This window comes from Panicum hallii, chromosome 9, assembly GCF_002211085.1.
Source record: "Panicum hallii strain FIL2 chromosome 9, PHallii_v3.1, whole genome shotgun sequence".
Taxonomy (NCBI): domain Eukaryota; kingdom Viridiplantae; phylum Streptophyta; class Magnoliopsida; order Poales; family Poaceae; genus Panicum; species Panicum hallii.
Window position 1 is genome coordinate 52,855,722 of NC_038050.1, and position 24,241 is coordinate 52,879,962.

Consider the following 24,241-nt stretch of genomic DNA (forward strand, 5'->3'; position numbering starts at 1 on the left):
GAAAAGAAAAAAAGGGAAAGAGAGAGAAAAATAAAATGGAAAGGAAAATAAATTTAACCTCAAAATTTCGAGATAAAATCTCAGAGATAGTTTGGGTAATGAGAAGTTCAAATCGGGGTTTATTAAAGACATCTGCCGACTCCTCAATTTTGCAAAAAGCCTCTCCAGATTTCTTGAGAGATAGTTTGGGTAATGAGAAGTTCAAATCGGGGTTTATTAAAGACATCTGCCGACTCCTCAATTTTGCAAAAAGCCTCTCCAGATTTCTTGAAATCAGCCTGCAGTTCTCTTCCCCTCTGGCTCCCTGCCTCCTCCCTCCCACGAAGCTTCCTCCCTCTCAGGAGAACATAATGCACGTAGCAAGGGCGTGACGACGGTGCCGGGTTCCGGCAGGCTCAATGCCGGAGGGAAAAATGGATCTGAGGTAAATATAAAAGGGTTCCTTTCTTCACGTTTTATTATCCCCATTGCCTGATTTTTCAATCCCCTTCTCATAGTTCCTGATTTTCTGATTTCTCCAACCCTAGATTCTGTATGGAGGCTTGATGTTGCGATTGGGCATGGGGAGGACGGCCAGCAATGGACCGGTGGCACTGGATGAGCGAGCGGAAAGCGTGAGACCACCTAGGTTTTGAAGTTGTGCGGCCCTCCTTCGCCTTTCCCATGACACCATCTTGCTGCCACTATAGTAGTAGATGTGAGGTAAGAAATTGCTTGCACCACCGTGCCAGTCAAGTTCTTTTTACATATCTCTCTCTATGATTTCCCTATTTTCTTCTATTTTGTACTTGGTAATTTGTACCTGACGTACAAATACTTTCTTTTGTTTAAGAATGCAAAACAACAATGATATAAGCAAGACTTGGTTACTTTTTGTTTGATATGCACTTTTTCTAATTTTCTTCTCAAACTAATTTCAAAGTAGTACTAGGCAGTGATTGATGCCAAAGAAAACATGTTCTCATGCACTGTGAATTAGAATTTGAGTTATGGACCTATGATGCTTTAGGTTTGGATCTGATCAAACCATGTTATGTATCATTTTTTCACCCCAGGTTTCAGCAAATTATGGGCCAATACTTTTCTGGCCCATAGGGGGTTATTGTAGGATTCATGAGTTATTTAGAGTTCTACATACAAATAGAATGCATGATCACCGGTAGGAAAGAAAGTAATTAGTGACCATTATATATGATGCTTGGACAAAAGCAGCTTTGTTTTGTTTGGGAGCATAATTTGACATGTAGAAAGAAATTCATTGTTGGTGTGTCGCAGCGGTTACAATTTGTTGGGGGGATCCCATTACAACAATTATATCCTGTGAGCTTTAGGTCCAATGATCCTTCATACTTTTCTATTTAACCAATTTAAATTTGTTCGGCTAAGTGATCCCAATGTTCTCCGGTGTCACCAAGAGAGAGACCATGAAACTTTCTTAAATACTAGTTTCCAATGTGGCTCTGATGGATCTTCAGGTAACTGATCAGTGATCACTAAGTTTCCTTGTCATGCATAGTATAGCTGATATTCAAACTACATTGCAGGAAGGAATAGGAGTCTTTTCCACAAGCTCCTCATTTAAACTATTGGGGATTTACTTGATTGTGTACAACTGTTGGCGAGGATTGCCACTTCATATTTAGTTGCTCTCAGGGTCTTTATATCAGCTTGAAGGAGAAGTTTCAGTTCATGGATTTTTGTCATCTCCAGGATGCCCTGGCCTATTCAGGTTCACATGGTGTTTTGTTTGGGTGTTTAGGGGAAATATCCTTGAGGTGCTGATGCATTCGCCAGAGAGGAGCACTCAAGTTATAGTTCTTACTAATGGTGAACGGATTTAGGGTCTTGGGGATCCAGTGGTGCCTCGAGCTCACGTTGCAACTACGATCTCATCCTTAACGGCCAGCCACTGCCTTCCCTGATGATCCCTGACTTTCCATGCCAGTCGATTAAAGATACATGTTCAGTATTTCTGCAGTATCAATATGTTAAAAAAATATGTAATAGTGATTATTTCAACTCTACTTTGAAGAAATGTATACGTAAACTAGATAGAAGTTGTATTGAAAGCAGTATAACAACTTTTACTTTTCCAAATAGAATGTTTTTGTTATATTAATCTTTTGTTCTCTCTCAATATGTTTCCAAAGCGTCTCATATGGTTCGGATCTAATTAAAAGAGAATCCCATTTTGTTGTGCTGTTCTAAAACTTCTTTCATATGCTTTTGAATCTCTAGATGTAACATTTGATTGTGACGTGAACAAAAAAATTTGAACTTCTATTTATGAAATTTTGTATGCCATAATCTGCAATATTGAACTTCCATTTCTTTAAGTAGCAATTTTGTGAGATGAAAATTTTGAACTTCCAAGAAGATCTAGAACCTGAAACTTCTATCTCTAGACAGTTCTGTGATCTGATATAAATTTTGGTAATGCCATAATCTGCCTGCAAAGTCAGTCCTCGATTATCTAAAATGTAAAGTCAGCATGTCAGAGCCCCATATTTATTTGTGCTAATAGACTTAGAAGTTTGTCACATACAAACACACACTGTGGTATTGCTTCATTAATTTTGATGGCTTAGTTCAGTAATACGTTGACTGAATGTTAAGTGTATACAAATTCAGTTCCACATATGCAACATATGTTACAACATTCTATGTATGCATTTATCCACAGCAGGTTCCTAGAGACTCATATTTTTACACCACCTATAACATGATTTTTGTTGCACAGACTTGAACTTCTGCAGTGCTTTCAATTCAATTCCAGAACCTATCCATGTTTAACAGCTCAATCACCTTCTCCTTACTGCTCCCCTTCTCCCTCAGCTTTGAGGGAAAGGCAAGCTGGGAAGAGGGTCCTGATGCATTTTGCTTAGGTTTTTGCAGATTACTTATCACAATCCATACACTGGATTAAATGCTAATGATATCCCGTTAACTAAAGCAGCCTTCCTGTATGTGCTTTGTTTTTTCTTTCTTCGTGTTTTGAATAATCGGAATAATAATTTTGAAAGGTACTGGAAGGGATGATATACGCCCTATGATTTTAGTGCCTCCAGGTAAGAACAAATTATATCAAATATTGATGCATATAGCTCTGCTCCAAATATGGTCTCTATAAATATTGGATACGCACATCTATATGCTAATATCTAGCTATGCAGTCCGCACATGCAATTCTAATCATTTATTCCTTTTTTTTGTCAATGTCATGCTGTACGAGATTACTTCAAAGTGAAAGCAGAAAGGCCAATTTGGCAACAAAGTTACTTTGGGGAAGCTGACTTGTTTCATCTTGCCGGCAGGCAATAGTAGTTCTGTTTCTTTATTGTTAATTCATTTTCAGGAGGAAGCAAGTTGCAATCATACAAGAGTAATTTTAATCCCTATATGATGAAAGAAAAAAAAGGAGATTTACTATATTTGGTGATTGGACCTATTCAATATGAGACACATAGTTGTCTAACTGTTTGTCATTCATATTTATTTCTGTTATTTTGCTCACGATAGGGCATGCAAGGCGAGCCCTATGTTCTAGTAAAATAATTGGAGCATATGAAAAAGGTTCTAGATGCTTCCAAAAATTATATTTTGCTCTAGAAAATTGAGAAGAAAAATCAGAAAAAACTGGAAAATTCTCAGAAAGTCTAGAAAATGGATAAATTTATTCGAATAGATATTCACAACCCAAAATTGAAATTTTAGGGTGTGACATGCAATGCCAAATTTACATGGTAATAGTAAGTCAGCAATAAAATTCGGAAATGTCTATTTTGTCCTTTATTCAAATTCAAATTTTTTTTTACATTATTCAAATTCAAATTAAGAAGAAAAGAGTTATAAGCATTAAGCAATTTCATGTTTAGCCACCATACCACACTTTTAGTGGATCGGATAGTTTCTCTCTCCCTCTTTTTTTTTTCATGTTGACGGCATACACATGAACCAGTGGTAGAAAGTTCTTTTAGATAAAGGATTAAACCGGCCTACTATATCCACATGGTGGATATATACAGCCAAGAGTTACAAGTGTTAGTTCTTAGACTCTAAACATCAAATAAGGAGTACAAAAATACAAGAAAGAAAACTCTAAGACAAAGAAAGAAAACTAGAAGACTAAGCTTCAATCTTCTTTTGCATTCAAGTTTCAACCTTGCAATGTCTTTATGCAACATCAGTCCATCATATCTCTCGTCCACTTAGAAACTTGATGATTCAATCGTCTACTTATAAACTTCACCTAGGTAATGAGTGTCGGTATAGAGAACCTCCAGGATGACCCCTCCAAGGAGGACACGATGTTTACACGCCGTCGTCGCCCCTCCGGCGAGCCGCGAGCCGTAGTTAGGTTTTCACTCGGAGAATCGCTAACATACGTAGAAAGCACCTCAACAAAGCCTTAAGGAAGGGAATGGCACCCGACGTTGTTGACCCGACACAACAGTCAGGTTAAGCTTTCGCCAATGCTTCTGTAGAACAACATCATTGCCACCATCCACATGAGAGAAGAAGAAAAGATGAAGGAGATCATGCCGCGCCAATGTAGTCGACGCCACCAACCGCCCTAACAGGCCGTAGCCCTCGGCCCCCTAGCTGCACCACCACCACAACTGGGCTGGGGAGGCGAATCCTAAGTAAAGCAGTGGTTGTTCCCTCACCATAGCCAGCACGTGAAGGGGACTAGGGAGCTGCAAACACCTCCATGGCTGCTGGTCGCCACCCCCAGTAATGAGGAGATGGACATATGAGCTTGAGATGCAAATCTGGGCTGGGCTAGCCGCCAAATCCATCTGCTCCACCACCGGATCCAGTAGCCTCAGCCTCCAGTCACCTGGACGAAGCTCCTCCTCGCGGAAGCCGCCGCCGTTGACAACAGATTCAAGCATAACACCCTTGGACACTAGGGATCCGTCAGCGACCGCTCGGGCAGCGGCAAGGGAGGTGGTAGGGTTAGGGGAGCCTTGGCTGCGGCGCAACTAAGGAGCCACCCGTGTCACCCATGGGGACGATGCGGGGGTCAGGAGCCCAAGCAGTATAGATGGCCATTCGGGCCGCCCGGCATGGCCCGGCACGAACAAATCGGGCTAGGCTTGGCATGACCAGGCTATCGGGCTGTGCCGTGCCGCCCGTCGTGCCGCGTTCTCGGCCCAAGCATGAGCCCACGAGTCCATTTTCGTGCCGGCCCAACCCGAAAAGCACGCATGTTTAAGCATGCCAGGCCAGCCCGGAGCCCATGAAGAGGAAAATACCTTCCTCAGCCCCAAATTTCACTGTGAAGACATTGGATGTGATAAAACATACAAATAAACACATGTAATTTTGAATACATACAGAATTCAGTAACTCAAATCATCACAATATCACATAAGTCATAACATAAGACATTAAGACGCATTGACACATCACAATTCACACATAACAGAATTAATTTGAGCTCTAGTGTTCAAAACACTTGATCTATGTGATCAAGTGTTGGCTGCCTCATTAAAAACCTTCCTAGGTAAAAACTCACACCTCGTGAGAAACCCCTAGGAAAAAAAAGAGTACAACCCAGCTTAGAAAAACAAGTTCAGTTGTTCAACATTACATCACATGATCACAAAGTACAGTAGCTTGCAGCCTTGCACAGTCCTTGGCACTTGGACTTGATCACTTGTCATTGGCAGGGGTAGGCCTAGGAAGCATATTCAAAAAAGACAATTTAGTATAGCAAGAACAGAAGCTTGTTGAAAATTAAAAAAACAAAACATCTACATGTACTTACTCTTTCCCAGTAGCTTTCCCCTCATCCTGATCCAGGGGCTTGTTGCCGAATGTTTCCTCCAGCTCAAGGTTCTTGTTCTCGACATGATGCTATGCCCTTGCATCCCCCAACTCCCAGTCCTTGATGCAGGTCAATATCTCCACTGTTGCCGGCAACAGCCGCCGTCGCCGCTCCTCGATCATCCTGCTAGTAAGAGTAAAGCAAGACTCTGAAGAAACAGTTGAAACTGGAACAGACATCACATCTTTAGCTAATATGGACATAATAGGATATGTTGGTTTGTGCTCATGCCACCATGTTAGTATATTGAAGTCATCATCAAAGTAGGTGACAATGTCGTTGTCCAAGTAAGGAGACAATTTAGAAACAGCAGCTATAGCAGAGGTGGTGGAGATGCAAGAACAAGTGAAGAACCAGAACAGCTTGGAGCACCAAAGATCTTACCCCATACTGTTTTGTTTTTTTCTTACCAGTAGATCCTGCTGGCTGTGTCGTCCTATGCCGCCTAACTGCACCAAACTTTTTTTCATACCTATTATACAATTTATATAATTCATTCCTTACCAAAGTGAAGTAAGATGAGTAGTCAACACCAATAGCTTGAGAAAGAAGCTGAAGAACATTATGAAAACCTCTAAGCTTAGCTCTGGGATCCAAAATAAATGCAAAGTAGTACAACAGTGGGATGTTTTGCCAATACTTGTGGAACTGTAGTCTCATAGGAACAAGAACACCAATAAGCAGTGGATCAGTATCTTTGAAATGCAAATGACCAGCAATCTCAAGAATATGATGCAACATCAAATAACTTGTTGGATAGTAAACACCGGATAAAACAACAGTTGATTCATAAAACAACTCAAGGAACTCAAAAATTTTCTCAGCAACAGCCCAATGGCCATCACTTAGTAGTGGCTCACTATCAACCAATCCATAATGAGCTGTAATAAAGACAGACAAGGTGCTCTTATATGGTATGAGATGCTTGAGCATGATATAGATAGAATTCCATCTCGCATCCATATCCAAATCAAATTTACGAGGACGTACCCCCTTAGCAATGCAAAAGTCATGGAATGCTGCAGCACGTTGGTTAGAAGAGTTCAAAAAAGAGATTGCAGTCCTAAAAGCCTCAAGATAAACCTTGATTCTCTTCAAACCAGACTTAACAATGAGATTTATAATATGACAAGCACACCGACTGTGTAACAAACCACATAGTGCTTTGCCAATATCTCTATCAGCAGCATTATCAAGTGGTTCAGGATTTGGACCAAGGTAACCAGCAAACTTGGGAATGAGAATTGACATGACAGAAAAGATCTTGTCCTTCAAACCAAATTTAGAAACAATAGATTCAATGCGTCCAACAATATTAACACCAGAATGAGAAACATCAATAAGTCTTAGCCTAATGACTCTCTTTATTAATTCCCAATTAGCAGAAACATAATGAGCAACAACCGAAAGATAGTCTTCCTTAACTTTGTTGCACCAAATATCAGAAGTAAGGCAAACAGAAGACACAGATTTTAAACTTTCAATTTGAGCATTACAAAGCTCCAAGAAGTACTTGGAAAGATTTCTAGTGGTGGTTTGCCTAGAGACTCTAGAAAACGAGGATTGTGAGCACGCTGAATGTACTCCTCAAATGCCTCAGTCTCACCAATGCCAAGAGGTAGATCTAGTTTAGGAATTAAACGGCACAACGCAGTACGAGCAACATCAGATTTATAGTCCCAGTTTTGATAGAGCCATCAGGATTTAACTGAAGTTGGGACTGAACTAGATTAACATGATTAACTTTTCCCATGCAAACCTTCTGATGCAGGAGCAAATGCCCAGTACTATAGGACGAGCGACTAGTAAGAACATGACAACAGTGAAGGCACTCAGCAGAAACTCTTACGTTCTTACCGTTAGGACCATCCTCAAAGACCTTCTCGAAGTCGTTTCCAGACAGCAGACCTGCGCCTTGCGTGGGAGCTAGTGCTAGTAGAGGCACTCGGCATCGAAGATGGCTGCTCGAGCCTGGCGTCGGAGTCGCAGTAGCAGACGCGCCGATGCTAGTACCAGCACTAGCACCGGCATCGGCATCAAAGATGATCGGAGCAACAGAGCTACTGACACTGTCACAGCCAGCAGCCAGATCGTCCTCGTCATCGCCGGGCAGCCCACAGGACCTGAGGTCATCGTTGATGGTGTAGTTCTCGTCCATGAAGACGACCTTATGCCCTCGGTGGCTCCATCCCTCAATGGTGCGCAGCCCTATGCCGCACCAACTCGCCGCGGCACAGGCACGAGACCTGCAAGAAGAAGAAGAAGAAGAAGAAGAAGAAGAAGAAGAAGAAGAAGAAGAAGACATCGGATCTACATGAACCTAAACCCTAGAAGCTAGATCTAGACCTAGGGTTATTTTTACCTGCGCAGCCAGTGAGGACGACTGCAACCTTCGACGAGAACTGAGAGCCCGAGCCCCGAGAGGATGATGGCCAATGGCGGCGAGAGGCCGAGCCGCGGCATGAAGGTCGGAGGAGGAGAGAAGGCTGGTGACTGACTCACTGCAGACGGGGGAGAAGGCGAGAAGCGGAGGAGGGGAGAGCAGGATTGTGGTGGCGGCGGAGGCTGGAGGTGCAGAGATGGCAGAGCGAGTGCCCGACAGGAGGGAGGCGAGGAGCCGAGGAGGCGGGAGGGGGGGGGTGCGGGCGGAGGAAATGAGCTACGTTTGGGAGGGGGGGCGGCCGCCAGCCTGGGGGAGTTTTATATGACCCCCAGGTACCGGGCCGGATCGGGCAGACCGTTAGTTTACGAGCCGTGCCGGACCGCCCATCGTGCTGGGGTGACAGCCCAAGCATGACATGAGGTACCAGGCTGGGCCGGCACGGGCCCGAACAACTTCGGGCCATACTGGGTTTGGGCCGGGCCAAAAAATCGAGCTTTGTGCCGGGCTTGCGGGCAGCGGGCCAAATGGAAATCTATATCAAGCGGCCCCTCTCTCGCATCCAGTGGTAGAATGTACATAGTTGCTAATGTGTCATGTACATATGGCACTCCAAATCACCATTGGAACAACTTAAACCAATATAGAACGGGAGAAATTTGGAATTTCGCCATCGTCAAAAGTGGGCTTTGCCAGATTGCCATTCCGCAATTGGGTTTCGCTATTTTGCCATTATGGAACGTGATCATCCTGCTACAATGATTTTTCAACCTTTTCCAATTCATTTTTTGTTTTCTTCTTTTAGCAAGATGAACCCACCCTTCAAGCAAACCTTATCCTTTCTTGGTCACGAGCACCGTCTCGTCTCATTCTCTCTTCTCACTGCTGCTCGTCCCCTCCGCGGCGGCGTCCATGAGGATGTACTCCTGCTCGGTGCCCGCCGCCGCCGCGAGCAGCGACGGCGCCCTCGCCCGCATCGCGCAGCAGTCGTTGTTGGCCAGTGGCCACTTGCGAGCGTTCATGCTGAACGAGTCCACGGCCTCGCCGCCACCCATCACGTGCCGGAACTCCAGGCAGACGAGCGCCGAGCCCGCATCCGCAGCTCGGTCGGCGAGATCTAGCGCGAACATGTCGTGGCGGTGCGTCGCGACCTTGCGGCAGCTGTCGCGGTGGATGCCGGCGATGCGCATAGCCTTTGTGGGAGGCGAAGTGGGTCTGGTCGGAGCAGTAGAGGATGAGGTTCCCGATCCTCCTGCTGCCGACCTCCACGAGCTTCCGCTCACGCGTGGCGACGAGGGCGCAAAGGTTGGCCTCGCATGAGGTGCCCAGGAGCGTGCCCCCGCCGCCGCCGTGGAACAGCGGGTAGATGTAGCGCCTTGCCGGGCCAGTCCACGACCACCATCTTGAGCTCAGTGGCGGCTGGCGAGGCGGCCAACGTGAAGGACACGACGTTGATGCCCGCGGCGAGGGCCTCGCCGAGCGCCCCCACGTTGCTGCCCGTTGCCGGGAAGTGCGCGAAGTGGCGTGGGCTCTGCCAGTGCATCATGCCCGGCAGGATGAGGTCTGCCAGTGCGTCATGCCGAGCAGGACGAGGTCGCGGACGTCCCGCAGCGCCGCGGCGAACGCGCCGGGCTCCGGGCGCTCTGGCGCTTCCGTGGGGAGCTGCCGGCGCAGGAAGCCCGGCGTGCCGGGGTGCACGGGTGTCAGCGAAACCTGCACCCGTCGCAGTGTCGCTGGTCTCCGAGAACGATGAACACACACAAAACGCGAGTGCAGGAATACAGTGGAGATGGATGATTGTTTGAGCGGTTTGAGCTACTCTCATCGTGTTGATTTCTCTATTACTTATAGCCGCTAATGACTCCGGCCTAATTAATCAAAGAAGTTGGAAGGCCACTGGCCGCATGCAGCCGCATGCATGCGAAGCGTCTCGGTGACCACGAGTGGCTCAGGACATGACCCCCTGGCTCACTCATTTATTTGCTAAACTGAGTGCTAATAATTAACCCACGATCGGTAACTGAAGTATTAACAATCTCCCCCTATTTCTGTTTCTTGATCGTGGGCACCCGGATGACACCAATCTTCTCACGAATCTCCTGAAATCGCATCCTCCCGAGTGCCTTAGTGAGGGTGTTAGCCAACAGCTCGTTGGTGCCGACGTGTTCCAAGTCGATATCGCCCCGCTCGAAGCACTCCCTGGTGTAATGGAACTTAACATCAATGTGCTTACTTCGATTGTGTAGAATCGGGTTCTTGGCCAGGGCAATTGCCGCCGTGTTGTCCATTTTGATGGTCGGCGTTGGAACATGCATTCCGAACACCTCCTCGAGCAAGTGTCGCAGCCAGACCACCTGTCCGGCCGCTGCCGCGCTCGCCATGTACTCCGCCTCGCAAGACGATTTGGCCACCGCCTTTTGCTTTTGTGACAGCCACGATATGGGGTTGTAGCCGAGGAAGCAGATAACACCGATAGTGCTGCGACGATCATCAACGTCCCCTGCGAAGTCACTGTCGGAGTACCCTAGCAGATGGAGCTCCCCCTCGCCCCGAGTGTACTGCAGGCCATGGTCCGCCGTTGCCGCGACGTACCGCAGAAGGTGTTTCAAGGCCGCCATATGGTCTTGCCGCGGGTCTTCCATGAACTAGCTCAGAAACCCGACGCTGAAGGTCAAGTCTGGCCGTGTGTTTAGCAGGTACCGGAGACTCCTGATAATACTCCAGTACAACGTCGCGTCCACCGGCAACGTCGCGCTCCGCTTGGACAGCTTGAGCCGAGGCTCCATGGGCATGGCACAGCCGTTGCACTCGCCCATGCCCGCCTTCTCGAGCAGCTTCCTCGTGTACGCGTGTTGGCACAGCTCCACGCCGTGCCACCCCTGTCGGACCTCAATGCCCAAGAAGTAGGACAATGGGCCCAAGTCGCTCATGCTGAATGTTTGCCGCAACTCCGTCTTGAGCTGCTCGATCTCGCCCATCGACTCGCCCACAATTAGCAAATCGTCAACACATACGCCAACCACTAACCTCAGCTTGTTGCGGACCCGTGTGTACAGGCCGTGCTCAGTCTTGCATCGTGCAAACCCGAGCTCGCCAAGGCTCGCGTCGAGCTTGGCGTTCCACGCGCGAGGAGCTTGCCACAGACCATAGAGAGCTTTGTGAAGCCTCAATACCTTCTGCTCATGCCCCTCCGCCGTGAAACCAGGAGGCTGGGAGATGTAGACTTCCTCTGTGAGATCGTTGTTCAAGAATGCGGACTTCACGTCCATGTGGTGCACAGGCCAGCCATGGTGTGCGGCCACGGCCAGAACCACACGCCCTGCAGCTGCACATACCCCTCCGCGACCAGCCTCGCCTTGTGCTTGATGACGGCGCCATTCTCGTCTTTCTTCAACTTGAAGACCCACTTCAATCCAATGGCGCAGTGACCCTTGGGCAAGTTCACCAGCGTCCATGTCTTGTTTTCTTTGATTGAGGCCATCTCCTCCAACATGGCTAGGTGCCACTCATCAATCTTCAGTGCTTCCTCTGCCGAGTACGGCTCATCGCCGATTGCAGCTAGCAACTCCTCGATGATCTCCCTATCAGCGTGGGCAGGTGCCGCAGCTGGTCCCATGATGTTCTCCAGCGTGCGGAAATGACGAGGCGCATCGTCGTGATCGGCGTCAAGGTCGGGGCTTGCTGTCAGTGGTGTCACAAATTCCACCACACCGGGCGCCGCCGGAGTTGGTGGCGAGTGATCTCCACCTGATCCACCCGAGGGAGCTGAGGTAGACGTGCGCTGTTCTGCTGGTGGTGATCTTGATGGTCCAGTAGTGCCTGGTGCCCCAGCTGGCACCGCGCCCAGCCGGCGCGCACCACCGATCGACGTGAACTCGAAGTGGAATGGGTCCTCGTCGCTGATCGTCTTGTCGTCGCCCCAGTCCCATGCGAGATCTTCCTCGAACACAGCATCACGCGAGATGTACACGCGCTTGGTGGTGGGATTATATAAGCGCCACGCTTTGCTTCCGCTCTCGTAGCCGACAAATAGCATTGGCATACTCCTGTCCTCCAACTTTGACAGCCGCTTTCTCCCCTGCTTGACGTATGCCACACAACCGAAGGTGCGAAAATGATGAACAGGGGGGCTTGACACCATGCCATACGTCGGCCCTCAACGCTCTGAGTGGGGGAGCGGTTTAGAAGATAGACGGCCGTCACCACGGCCTCCCCTCAGAACCAGCCCGGTACCGCCATGGCTTTGAGCATGCTCCGAGCCATGCCCATGACAGTTTGGTTCCTCCGTTCGACGATGCCGTTCTGCTCAGGCGTGTACGGTGCGGTCAGATGCTGCTGGATGCCTTCCTTGGAGCAGTACTCGATAAATGCCCGCGCTGTGAACTCGCCGCCACGATCCCCATGCGGAGAGTCCCTAGCTTGCATCCCGCTTCCGCCTCTGCCCGAGCTTGGAATGCCACGAAAGCCGCCATGGCTTGGTCCTTGGACGCCATCAGTGTCACCCACATGTACCGGCTGAGGTCGTCGACGAGGAAGAAGAAGAACCGATTCCCGCTTGGTGTCGCCGGCTCCACAGGTCTGCAGAGGTCACCGTGGACGAGCTCGATCTTGTGCGTTGCCCTGTACTTGGCTTCACTCGGGAAGGTGAGCCGGCGCTGTTTCACGGCGAGGCAGCTATCACAAACTTGATCAACGTGATCAATTTGTGGCAGCCCTCGCACCATGTCGTCCTCAGCCAGTCGACGGAGACCACGGAAGTTGAGATGACCGTACCGCTCGTGCCACCTCCAGTAGCGCTGTTGCCTTGCGTTGCGAGGCAGACTGGCCGCGCGATGTTGAGCTCCAGTGCGTAGAGCCGGTTTGCCACGCGCGCCACGTTTGCCACCAGCTGGCCTTTGGCGTCCCAGATTTTTAGGTAGCCACCGAACAGCACAATCCGGTAGCCTGCTTCCTCAAGTTGCCCCAGACTCACGATGTTCGTGGTGAGGCGTGGGATCAAGTACACCACTGTCAGTGCCTTATGATCACCATTTCGGCACTTGAGTAGGATCGTGCCGCGTCCCTCAATTCCGGCAATAGACCCGTCGCCAAACTGGACCATGCCGTGCACCTTGGTGTCCAGCTCCGAGAACACTGTGCGTTCCCTGGTCATGTGGTTCGTTGCGCCCGTGTCCAAGACCCACCGAGCGTTGCTGCCCGCCTTGTCGCCAAGCTACACGAACAGCTTATCTTCCATGAGATGAACCTCCAATGAGGCAGCTGTTGTCCGTGTGGCAACATCGTATTCTGCCGCGGGTGCGACATCGAGGCTGGCGCACGCCACCAGTAGGGCTTCTCCTTCTTCTTCGGCCTGCGCGACATGTGCCTGTTCGTCCAGCTTCTTCTTCATGCACTTGCGAGCCTAGTGCCCGCGTTTGCCGTAGTAGCGGCACTCGTCACCCGCAGCCGAGTTGCCACCGCGGCCGACGTTGCTGCCGTCATTGCTAGCGCGCCCGCCAGAGTTCTTGCCGCAACCACATCCACGGCCATGGCCCCGTTTGCCGCCTGACGATGATGAGCCCTTTTGTGAGCCACTGCCACCAGCGATCTTTAGCCGCGAGGTGATCTTGGCGATCAACTCATCCTCGGTGAGGTTCAGCCGCGGCAAGGTGTCAATCTTATCCTGGACAAGCCGCTCCTCCGCCGCCTTGAACCGGCCAACTAGCTCGTCAACCGAAACCTCACTCAAATCAAGGAGAGTTTCAATCGATGCAACGATCTGATCAAATTTGGGAGGCAGGGCTTGAAGAAACTTGCACATGATGTCCTCCTCCTTGTACTCATCGCCGAGACCGGCCAACTCGTTCGTGATCCTGCAAATGCGGACACCGAACTCGTCAACCGATTCGCCGTCGTTGAACTTGAGAGCATCGAACTCGCGCTTCAGTTTACAAGCCCTGCCCTTCTTGAGTCGATCGACACCGATGTTCCTCAGCTGCAGCATCTCCCAGGCGATCTACGCCATCTCTTTGGACGCCACCAGCCCCATCAGCTCTGGTGGCACCGCCTTGGATAACACCTCGAGCGCCAATCGATCCTCCGCGTAATCGGTGGTACCTTCAGTCACCGCCTCCCACAGGCTCCTCGCCTGCAGCATCACACGCATGGCAGCAGCCCAATCATGATAGTTTGACTTCGTCAGCACCGGGTAATTCCCGGCCGGCCGCGACTCTCTCCACAACCACCCGTTCGACGACACGCTCGCCGCCTCCGCGATTTCCCCGTGTCTCCCACCGCGATGGTGGTGATCTCCCTCGCCATCGGTGTGACGAGGGAGTCACCGACCTCCGGCGGTGATCTCCAGCTGGAACGCTGTTCGCCATTGCCGTTGTCGATCACCGTAGCTCTGATACCACTTGTCAGCGAAACCTGCGCCCGTCGCAGTGTCATTGTCTCCGAGAATGATGAACACACACAAAACGCGAGTGCAGGAACACAGTGGAGATGGATGATTGTTTGAGCGGTCTGAGCTACTCTCCTCGGGTTGATTTCTCTATTATTTATAGCCGCTAATGACTCCGGCCTAATTAATCAAAGGAGTTGGAAGGCCACTGGCCGCATGCAGCCGCATGCATGCGAAGCGTCTCGGTGACCACGAGTGGCTCAGGACATGACCCCCTGGCTCACTCATTTATTTGCTAAACTAAGTGCTAATAATTAACCCACGATCGGTAACTGAAGTATTAACAACGGCGTAGTCGCCCATGCGGGCATAGTAGTAGTCCACGATGAAGTCCACGACTTGGTGTCCCTGCCGCCGGAACTCCTCGGCGTCAAGCTGCCGGAAGCCCTGCAGCGGCGGCGGCCGTCGTTGGGAGAGAGGAGGGGCGCCGGAGAGCTGCGCCGAGGGGCCGAGTTCTGCCGCCGACGGTGGCGCTCAAGAATATGACGAGAGGAAAGAGAAGAAGGTGAAAGAGAGAAGCAAGTCTTGTTAGACTCGTTCAGATCCAATCGGCCAGTGCAATAGAAAAGCCAGAGGGCAGTCTGGTCTGTTCAAATGAAAAAATAAGTGAAAAATAATAAAATGAATTGGAAAAAGCTGAAAAGACTTTACAACGGAATGACTATGTTTCATAATAGCAAAATAGCAAAACCTAAATATAGGATGATAATCTGACGAAACCTATTTTTTGACGATGGCGAAATCCTAAATTTCTCGAGAATTTGTATGGACAATTTGGGACTTAAGGGACTAAACTAATAAGCCACTAATAAAACTTTCAGAATTAAAATAATTTTTTCACTCTCTTTTTTCTAACATTGTATTTTCGATGGGCTTGCTCGCCAACCTGATTTTGGAGACCTTTAGTCCAATTACAAAATGCATCTCTTCTCTTAATGAAATATGGGCACGGTCGCGAAGAAAAATTTACAAAATGCATCGCGAAGGCCTCCTTCCAGTGATCCAACGGACCAAGGCAAACCTAACTATTCCCGACGAGGCGGCAAGGACATTCAAGTCCCCAACCCCCGTCGCGAAAGAAACAGGGCGACAGACGAGCAATGGCGTTCGCCTTGGACCTCTACGGCAGCGGCACGCCGGCGCGCGTCCTCTGCCGCGACCCCGCCTCCGGCCGGTGGGAAGACGTCCCCGCCACCGTCCTCGCCCGCCTCCAGCACGCCGTCGCCCGAGGCTCCGGCGTCGCGCGCGCCGCCCTCCCCGGCGGCCGCTGGCACGTCTTCGACTTCGCCCGCATGCTCCGCTTCGACGAGGCCGACCCGGCCGCGCGCCCCTTCGCGCTCACCTGGATCGACGAGGGCGGAAACCACTTCTCCCGCCCGGCACCACCAGCGGAGCCGAAATCGAGCCCAGCGCCCGCTGCGAGGTCGGCGAGGACGAGGCCGTCGCCGTCGTGCTCACCTGGACCATCGACGGGGCCGTGCTCACGGGCGCACGGAGGTGCGTACCGACGAGCGCGATGCTCAAGAAGTTCGTGAAGCGGGAGCAGGAGCTGGGGAACGTCAAGCTCGGATGGTACGGACGGGGCACGCGCGCGGACGTGCGGACGGCGGCGGGGGCAGACTTTTCCCTGAATGCCAACTGGATGCTGCTCGGGGAGGATCGAGCGCATGGACGCGGACTGCATCTCGCACCGCTCAGGTTTCCTCATCTTAGGTACTTATGTTCCCGGATCCATCCTCGTGGCAAGATTTTGGGAGCAACTGGTTCTTGATTTTGCCAAGCAAGTTGAGTTCTTGATTTTTAGGAGCAAGTGGTTCTTGGTTCCAGCTAATGATAACTACCACTTCTAGTGCTTTCTGGAAATTATGAATAGTCGCCGGAAAAGAGGAATAGTCGTCAAAGATTGCAATATATTCAAGAACTGATGAATTTGGACACAATAATCGACCTGATGAATTGGTTGCAACATTGCCCTGATTTGGTTCTGAAAGATGACAAACTGTACAAGAAAATGCAAAATAACTTGTTTCCCTACAGATTTGGTTAAAATTTTGTCCTGATTATAGTCTACTGACTACTGAGCAAGAGAACTTCCTGAACTGAATAAATTCTGGTCCTGGTTCTAGATTTAGCAGCAGCATTTGTGCCATCACAGGAATCTCTTCAAGTTTAATTGATAAATAATGGAGTATTCCTATACTGTTCGGTCTGGGAGAATGGTTCTGTTGTTTTCCTCCATAACCTGTTACTATTGTAGTAATTGGTATCTGTTGCAAGTATGGAGTAATGGCACAGCAGGATGAGTCATTAATTTAGACAAGTGCTAATCACTAAGGGTATGCGCAAGAATGCAGCATGATAATAATTTTGTCAATGGTAGAGGAGGAATTCTTAGTTGCTTTTTTGTTTGGATGGTAGAGCTTTTTATATCTCTGAATTGGAGTCGGTCTTCATCAACTGCAAATGGATTTTTCTGATATATACACGGTTTTGACAAAGGAAAAATAAAGTCTTGATCCGATATAAATGCCAAATCATTTCTTGAATGTGCCTGGTTGCAACCAAGAAACATTAGGAATTGATTTGGACATTTCATTCAATCAGCATGAGCATTGCGGAGGCAGATGACAAAGGCGAGGCACACAAGTTGCTGTGCCGCATTGTGCAGGGTCAGCCAGCTGTCCTTCGTGCTGGGTCAGATTGGTCAGGCCTTGGAAGATCTGTTGGTGGTGTTGAATACCTCTCCAACCCGAGCTGGTACATCACCTGGAATAAGCACATCAACAGCTGCATCATGCCATTGTGCATTGTGAGCTTCACCAAACACCCAACGATCCAGGATCTAGGTATAACCCGAAATGATGTGATATATCATATATGCTGTAGCTGAATCTTGCTGACTATGTTTGTCTAGATGCCGATTTAACAGCTCACCTTTCCAATTTCGGTGTTAGGACCAATGCTATTTCCATTGAAATTTGACATGCAGAAGCTGCGCAAGGAGTTCAAGAGGTTTCTGCCAATCTCCAAATTGCAGACTTTGGATGATTATTACAATAGTAACATGGTCCGTGGCCTCTACCAACGTTGATTTTTCCCATTATTTCATTTTAGATTATTCTTTCTTTTGTCTCCAAGTAGTGAAATTCTTGAAGCATGGGAAAATGGGAACTAAGAATATTAGTATTTGCTACAACTTTGAAGTTTTCTCCATATTAGAGTAGGTTGGGAACATTACTGGGATTGGTCAAGAGTAAAACTCAAGCCAAAAGGGCAGCATGTTTTACTATTTAAAAATATATATGATGGAAGAAACTGTGCGTTAGCACCCTACACTTAATACTGTTGTTCCTCTTTTGTCAAAATAATGTGCATTATGGAATCTCTGGTGCAGTTTGTAGGGCTTTAGTTTTCTTCCTGAATCATTGGACTTGATGGTTGTGTTATACAAAATTTATTCAGCAAGAGCAACCTTGACTAACTGCAGCATAGAGGGCACTATCTGTAGTCTACAGGACAAGTTTTCCTGATGTACCTTTGCTTTCTATTTCATCCTTAATCTAACTACATTCCAACCTCCTACTACTATCCCAAACCAAAACGGTCAATGCTGAAGGAAAATGGTGATAAATGACATGGTTTCATTCTCCGCGGCGTTTCCAATGATAAATAATCTGTTATTGTATCAGTGCTTGAGAATCCTAGTGCTAGTTTGACAATTCCATTTGTGGTTGTTGCAGGGGAACTCATATAACTTCTCCAAAGCCGTCTGTGAGCTGTTGGTGCTGCAATGTTCGTCAGTGCAATCCTAAAAAGTTTAGAGCACTGATTCTCTGAAGACGATGTTGGATGATTCCCATTGTTTCTCTGATTTTCTCTCAGTGATGATAACTGGGCTGTTACTGCTGCTATATTTTTGTTAGGAAAGAGAAGAACTTGTTCTCAGATCCTACTTTGGCAAACTTTGTTGGACATCTGTATTTACTGTAGTATTTTCAACATACCAGTTTGTTGTGCAACATGTAGACTTGTACAAATTGAAAGGTGAATCCCTTAGTTGAGTTAGGTCGCCATTTTTTGGGAGGCGAATTCATCCAAGTGTCTTGAAGAAAATGGGCTCAAAAAACTTGCAGCATTCCTGATACGTTGCTGGCTGAGATCTCTCATGCTTTTCATCGGCTATTAGCTCCAGCACTTTATTACCAGCTTGTGTTCAAACATTCCTGTTTCCTTTGTAAAGCCAGTTAGGCTATCTCCAACCGTCGTTCTCTATATCCTTCTTTATATCCGTCATTTACAGACTTCTCTGCAAGATTCTCTCCTCTATATCTCATTTCTCTCCAACAACGTTCTCTAAATCTCGTTCTCTATACATTAAACCCTATATTAGAAACGTATTTTGTTCCAAATTTTTGTATGTACGTATTTATCATACCTCAAATGTTATGGATATATTTTACTTTTATTTAATCCAGTTTTTAAAACGTAAAGAAAAAATAGAGAAGAGAAGAGAGAATATATATATATAAAGTAAACATGTAGCGTTCTCTATTTTAAAGGACCATTTAGAGAACGCTACTGGAGCATATAGAGAACGGAATCTTCTCTATATATAGGGTAGAGAACGGTTTAGAGTCTCCCGTTGGAGACAGCCTTATAAGTTTTGAGTGAATGGTAAATGAGCCTAAGGATCTACCTTGTCCAGGAGATGTATTCATGCTCAACTCCCGTTCTGTACTACGACTTCAGCCAAATTTCATCTCAAGTCTACAGAGAGGAATATTGACGGACTCCCGACTAGTTTTCTATAGCCTTTCTTTCCCAGAAAAGGTAAATAAAGATTTTTATGGCTTTTCTATAGCAGTTTTAAAATAAAGCTGTGAACCCACCCCCCCCCCTCAAAAAAAAACCATCCGCCCTCGCGTCTTTTGTGATGAGCACGTCGCCTACCACTGCAATAACAGTATCGGTTAAATTCTGAAATAAATCTAGAAAATTACGAGCATTCATATGAGTCAAGGACTTGAACCTTGGTGGATAGATTTTATCATAAGAAATCTTATCAGATGAGCTATGATCAGTTTGCATGTAAACTAACTTCTTACGGAAGATGGAGATGAATCCGCCAAAAAAGCCTGTTGGGCTTGGGTAAAAGGCTTGGGATGCCCCGCCGTGGGCCCTATATATGTGTGGTAGCCTGCAGGCCAGATTTGGTTCTGAATGCTCGAAAATGTTCAAGAACTGCATGTGCGTACTAAGTTGTTTTTCTCCAGATTCGTTTGGAACGTTGTCCTGATTATGGTCTAGTAGTGAGCAATATTTCTTCTTGATTCGAACAACTGCATATTCTGGTCCTAGCTCTGAGCAGATTTTGCGCCACCACAGAAATCTAATGAAGTTTGTCTGATGCACAACGAGGTATTCTTAATATTGTTGAAAAAGATCGTGAAACGTCCAAGAACTAAATAAGTTGTGCAGTGATCAAGATGTCTTCTTGATTCGAACAACTACCGATTCTGATTCTATCTTTCAGAAGGATTTTTATTTTGCGTAAGGTTCCGTTTGGACCCTTTATTTTCAGAAATTGGAATCTACTTACTTAATAATAATAATAATAATAATAATAATAATAATAATAATAATAATAATAATAATAATAATAGAGTAGGCTATTTGTCTTGAAATGTGGTATTGCAAAATTTTTCAAAGTATATATATAAGCTTATATTAAATTTATAAGGGTGGAAGATGAAAATTGATTCTATAGATCCTCATGTTACGTTTCTAATGTACAACTTATAGAACACGCTTCGACTCTCTTCCCTGTAGCAGAAGTGCAGTATATATAAGCATCTCTTCCATATAGCTAATAATAATATACAAATATACTCCACATACAACTATATTAGCTTAATTAATTTATATCTAAATTATGATTATTAGCAAGGATCCAAACGGAGCCTAACAGAAATCTGATGAAATGTGTTTGTAAACAATGGAGTATTCCTTTGTCTCAGTTTAGGAGAAGAATGAATCAATTGGGCTGCCAGAGAAATGCGACGATCAAACTGGTTCGGCCACAGAAAGGAACACGGAAGATCAAACACTACAAGATGTGGAACTTTTGCCTAGAGTTCTAATAAAGTGGCTGACGGGAAACTAGTCATTTCACACACTAATTCCCATTTCGTCAGCTAATGTTGGTCGGCAATTCGTCGTCATTGTTTTGCGCTAGCACTCGGCAATGTCACATGCAAGGCCTAATCACCTTCAGCCATTAGGTCCAAATGATGCCTAAACATGCTTCCCCGTCGGCCACTTGCAGGAAGCTCTCAGCAAATGTTGCAATTCCAGTAGTGAAACTGGTTCTGGATCTTGCTGTCTTTATCTAGATGGTGATCTAATAGCTCACCTTTAGAAATTCGGTTGATATGGTGCCAATACAAACGAAAGGCAACATGCAGAAGCTGCACAAGAAGTTCAAGAGGTTTCTGCCATCCTCGAAGTTGCAGACCTTGGATGATTACTACAACACTAACATGGTAACAGGTTGCATCTACTGAAGTTGATTTTTCCTAATGTTCCATTTTATATTGTTCTCTTGGATTGATGGCTGCCTAGTACTTTTACCTGCCCTCTGTCCTCTGTTACAAATCATAGGAGCATTAGTCAAAGAGAATATTCAAGCCAGAAATACGTCATGCATCGCTATTCAAACAATATAATGGGAAATTACTTTTGAACTGTGTGCAAGCAGGTTACACTTAATAGGAAAAAATCCAGTTTACATCCTCGAACTACTAAAACTCTTAACTACAAAACCCGATAACAAGAGCAATCCAACTATGAAACTGGATAAGTTTAGCAATAACATTTCCCTAACGTAGTCAAATAGCTTTAAGGGTGTAAACTGAACTTTCCCTACTTAATAATGGTGTTAGCCATTGCTAGAACAACCCGCACCTACTTAGAGAACTGGTATTCTTCTCCAGTTGTTTGATTATATCAATGTTGTTCAACCATAGCTATGAGTTTTCTTAAGTTTATCAAGTTTTTCCATGATAAGCCATAGAATGGTACATCAGGAAAACTCATCCTACAAACAACCATAGCTACCTTTATAAGATTAGATTGACTTACTAAAATATCTTTTAACATTATTTATTAGACCATCCTAGCTTGAAATCCTAGATTCCCCACTACCGATAAGAGGAACTAGAGATATCCAGGTTGACACATGCAAAATTTTATCTCTTTCTCCACATTCTTCTTTTTCTTGGTGAACTGTGTTGTTAGCTCTTTTCCTTGGTGTGCATCCACAAGGAGGATTAGGGGGTATCTCCAAACCATTGCTGTCGTGAACCATGCATGAGGGGTGGCAATAACGTTTCTAGGTAGAGCAACCGCATAACCCCTTGAAGTTATTTGACTACGTTGTACGCTACCGCATATTCAATCTGCACTGCATCAAACTCGGCTGCAAATCGACGTGGGGAGGAGCGCTAATCAGCAAGTCCATCTAATAGGACAGTTATGGGTTACACAAGACGTAAGGTGTTTAGTTTCATAATGGGAATATCCATGGGTTATGTGGTTTAGCATCATTTACATATGTAACAATATGTTTCTTGTTTTTCGAGCTAGCATTTACAGAGAATGCTCTTTGTTTGTACGTGCTTTCTATTTGTTACATTTTTGCGCCGTTCACATCTGCATATATTTCTGCGATTAAATTTTGTTTCCATAGCAGTTCAATAGCTTACGGAATATGCCTCAATTAAAACCTCATAGAATAATTCACATCTTTCCAACATTATGTTCATACAATTGTTTTTACCTCATTTATATTGAGCCAGTAATAATTCCTGAGGAGTGAATTGTGAATCAACCAAGGATATCCCATCTCAAAGAGCCCTACATCCGTGTGATTGTAACGAGTTGACCACTTTCTTTGTTCCTTTATTGTAATCATGAATTATGCGTCTACTCTCTCCATCCTAAAATAAATATTAACTTAGCATTCAAATTTTATCCAGTAAATAGTGTTCCATTAGAGATCCATGTAATTAAAATAAAAAACTATATAGAGAAGCGCGCGGAGCCAATGTCTTAATCCCTGGTCCGTCTACTCCCAGGTCGCGTGATTTCCTGGGACCGTATCGCAGAAGGCCGCCGATTAGCTGTCGCTCCTCGCGTGCTGCAGCAAACCGAAACACGAGTATAGGACAGGTGCACTGTAGCAAATCGAATCCTCCAGAAGAGCTGCGATTTCCTGAAATGCGTAACGGTTGCTCAGCTCGGACATATATAGTTCAGCGCGGCACGGGGGAAAAGAAAAATGGTTGAGCGGCTTTGAAATTCAACTCGTTGGAACCTTTTTTATGTTTGAAATAAAGTTAACTTATTTTTTTGGATATTTTATTTTAAACATTTTAATTTGTTGCGAATCTTTGTTTGTAAACTTTTCAGAAAGTTTGTTAACAATAAATTTTGTTCCAAAATATTTCGAGAAGTTCTATATATAATTTTAAAAAGTGTCTGCATTCATTTAAGATTGTTTCAATCAAGGAAATTTGTTCATAACTTTGGAAACAATGAAACTTGTTCCAAAACTTTTTTAAAAGTTAGAAGCTATAAAAAATGTTCGCATACATTTCATAATGTTTTCAGACATAATTGGAGGATCTATGTTTTAAAAAAAGAATATTGTTCATAACTATGGAAACAATTAAACTTGTTCGAATAACATTTACTAAAGTTCTATCATTCCTACAATGTCTACAAGCATTTCAAAATGTCTGCAAGCGTTTTAAACAATTTAAAATGTTTTACGAAACTTTTTAAAAGGTTCTTCTACATTGTTCCGGAGGCGAAGATTGATGCATGGTATGGTTTGCTCATCATCAGTATTTAGTACATATAAGTAGATGCCATGCTCATTTCAAAATGAAAACCCGACGAGAAACTTAAACCTATACACTGAATGTTGGTAATTGAATAAGAAAAGAAAAGAAAAGCATGGAGATATAGCTTGCTTATTGCTTTGCTGTCGCCGCAAAGCAAAGCACAGGAAGAAACACAGAGAGACAGTGACAAGCAGGGGAAGGAATGGATGGAAGAAACGAAATGACGAAACGAACAGAGAGAGCGTGAGACTCCTCCAGTAACTGAGACGTCGAAAGGTGACAGACGCAATAGAAAAAAGACTTGTTGGTAGGAAAGCCGGATCGCTGAGGCCCCGTTTGGTTATAGTAAAAAAAAATACATAGATGTTTGAACACCAATTAGAAGTATTAAATATAGACTAATTATAAAATTAATTGCATAAATAGAGGCTAATTCACGAGACAAATCTATTAAGCATAATTAGTCCGTGATTTGATAACATTGTGATACAATAAACATATGCTAATGATGGATTAATTAGGATTAATAAATTTGTCTCGTGAATTAGTCTTCATTTATGCAATTAGTTTTATAGTTAGGTTATATTTAAATCCCTCTAACTGGCATCCAAACATTCGATGTGACACCGAGTCACTAAATTCAAACACCCCCTAATATAGGCCATTTGCTATATGGGCCT

General features: G+C 45.9%; 1 protein-coding gene, 1 long non-coding RNA gene and 1 pseudogene across 3 annotated transcripts; 2 read left to right on the forward strand and 1 right to left on the reverse strand.

Moving 5' to 3' along the window:
• Window positions 1-265: 265 nt before the first annotated feature.
• On the forward strand, window positions 266-2,134 carry LOC112876330. 2 transcript variants are annotated; one of them, XR_003225290.1, is made up of 3 exons: window positions 266-424; window positions 528-702; window positions 1,545-2,134. It is a non-coding gene; the product is annotated as an uncharacterized LOC112876330 (long non-coding RNA). The 2 variants fall into 2 exon arrangements; XR_003225289.1 differs by having other exon boundaries at window positions 528-2,134.
• A 6,945-nt stretch (window positions 2,135-9,079) lies between these two features.
• Window positions 9,080-16,122, reverse strand: LOC112873130 (annotated as a pseudogene).
• Window positions 15,676-18,692, forward strand: LOC112873875 (probable inactive poly [ADP-ribose] polymerase SRO2). Its single transcript, XM_025936960.1, has 4 exons — window positions 15,676-16,368; window positions 17,260-17,501; window positions 17,610-17,722; window positions 18,396-18,692. The coding sequence occupies exons 1-4, from the start codon at window positions 16,172-16,174 to the stop codon at window positions 18,465-18,467; spliced, it is 624 nt and encodes a 207-aa protein (XP_025792745.1). The 5' UTR covers window positions 15,676-16,171; the 3' UTR covers window positions 18,468-18,692.
• Window positions 18,693-24,241: the final 5,549 nt, after the last annotated feature.

Bases quoted from the DNA above. Each gene is read 5' to 3' on its own strand.
- LOC112873875 (XM_025936960.1), top strand. From the start codon at position 16,172: ATGCTCAAGAAGTTCGTGAAGCGGGAGCAGGAGCTGGGGAACGTCAAG. The intron at 17,502-17,609 runs GTATAACCCGAA...TTTCGGTGTTAG, and splicing joins CCCAACGATCCAGGATCTAG to GACCAATGCTATTTCCATTG. The intron at 17,723-18,395 runs GTCCGTGGCCTC...TGGTTGTTGCAG, and splicing joins ATTATTACAATAGTAACATG to GGGAACTCATATAACTTCTC.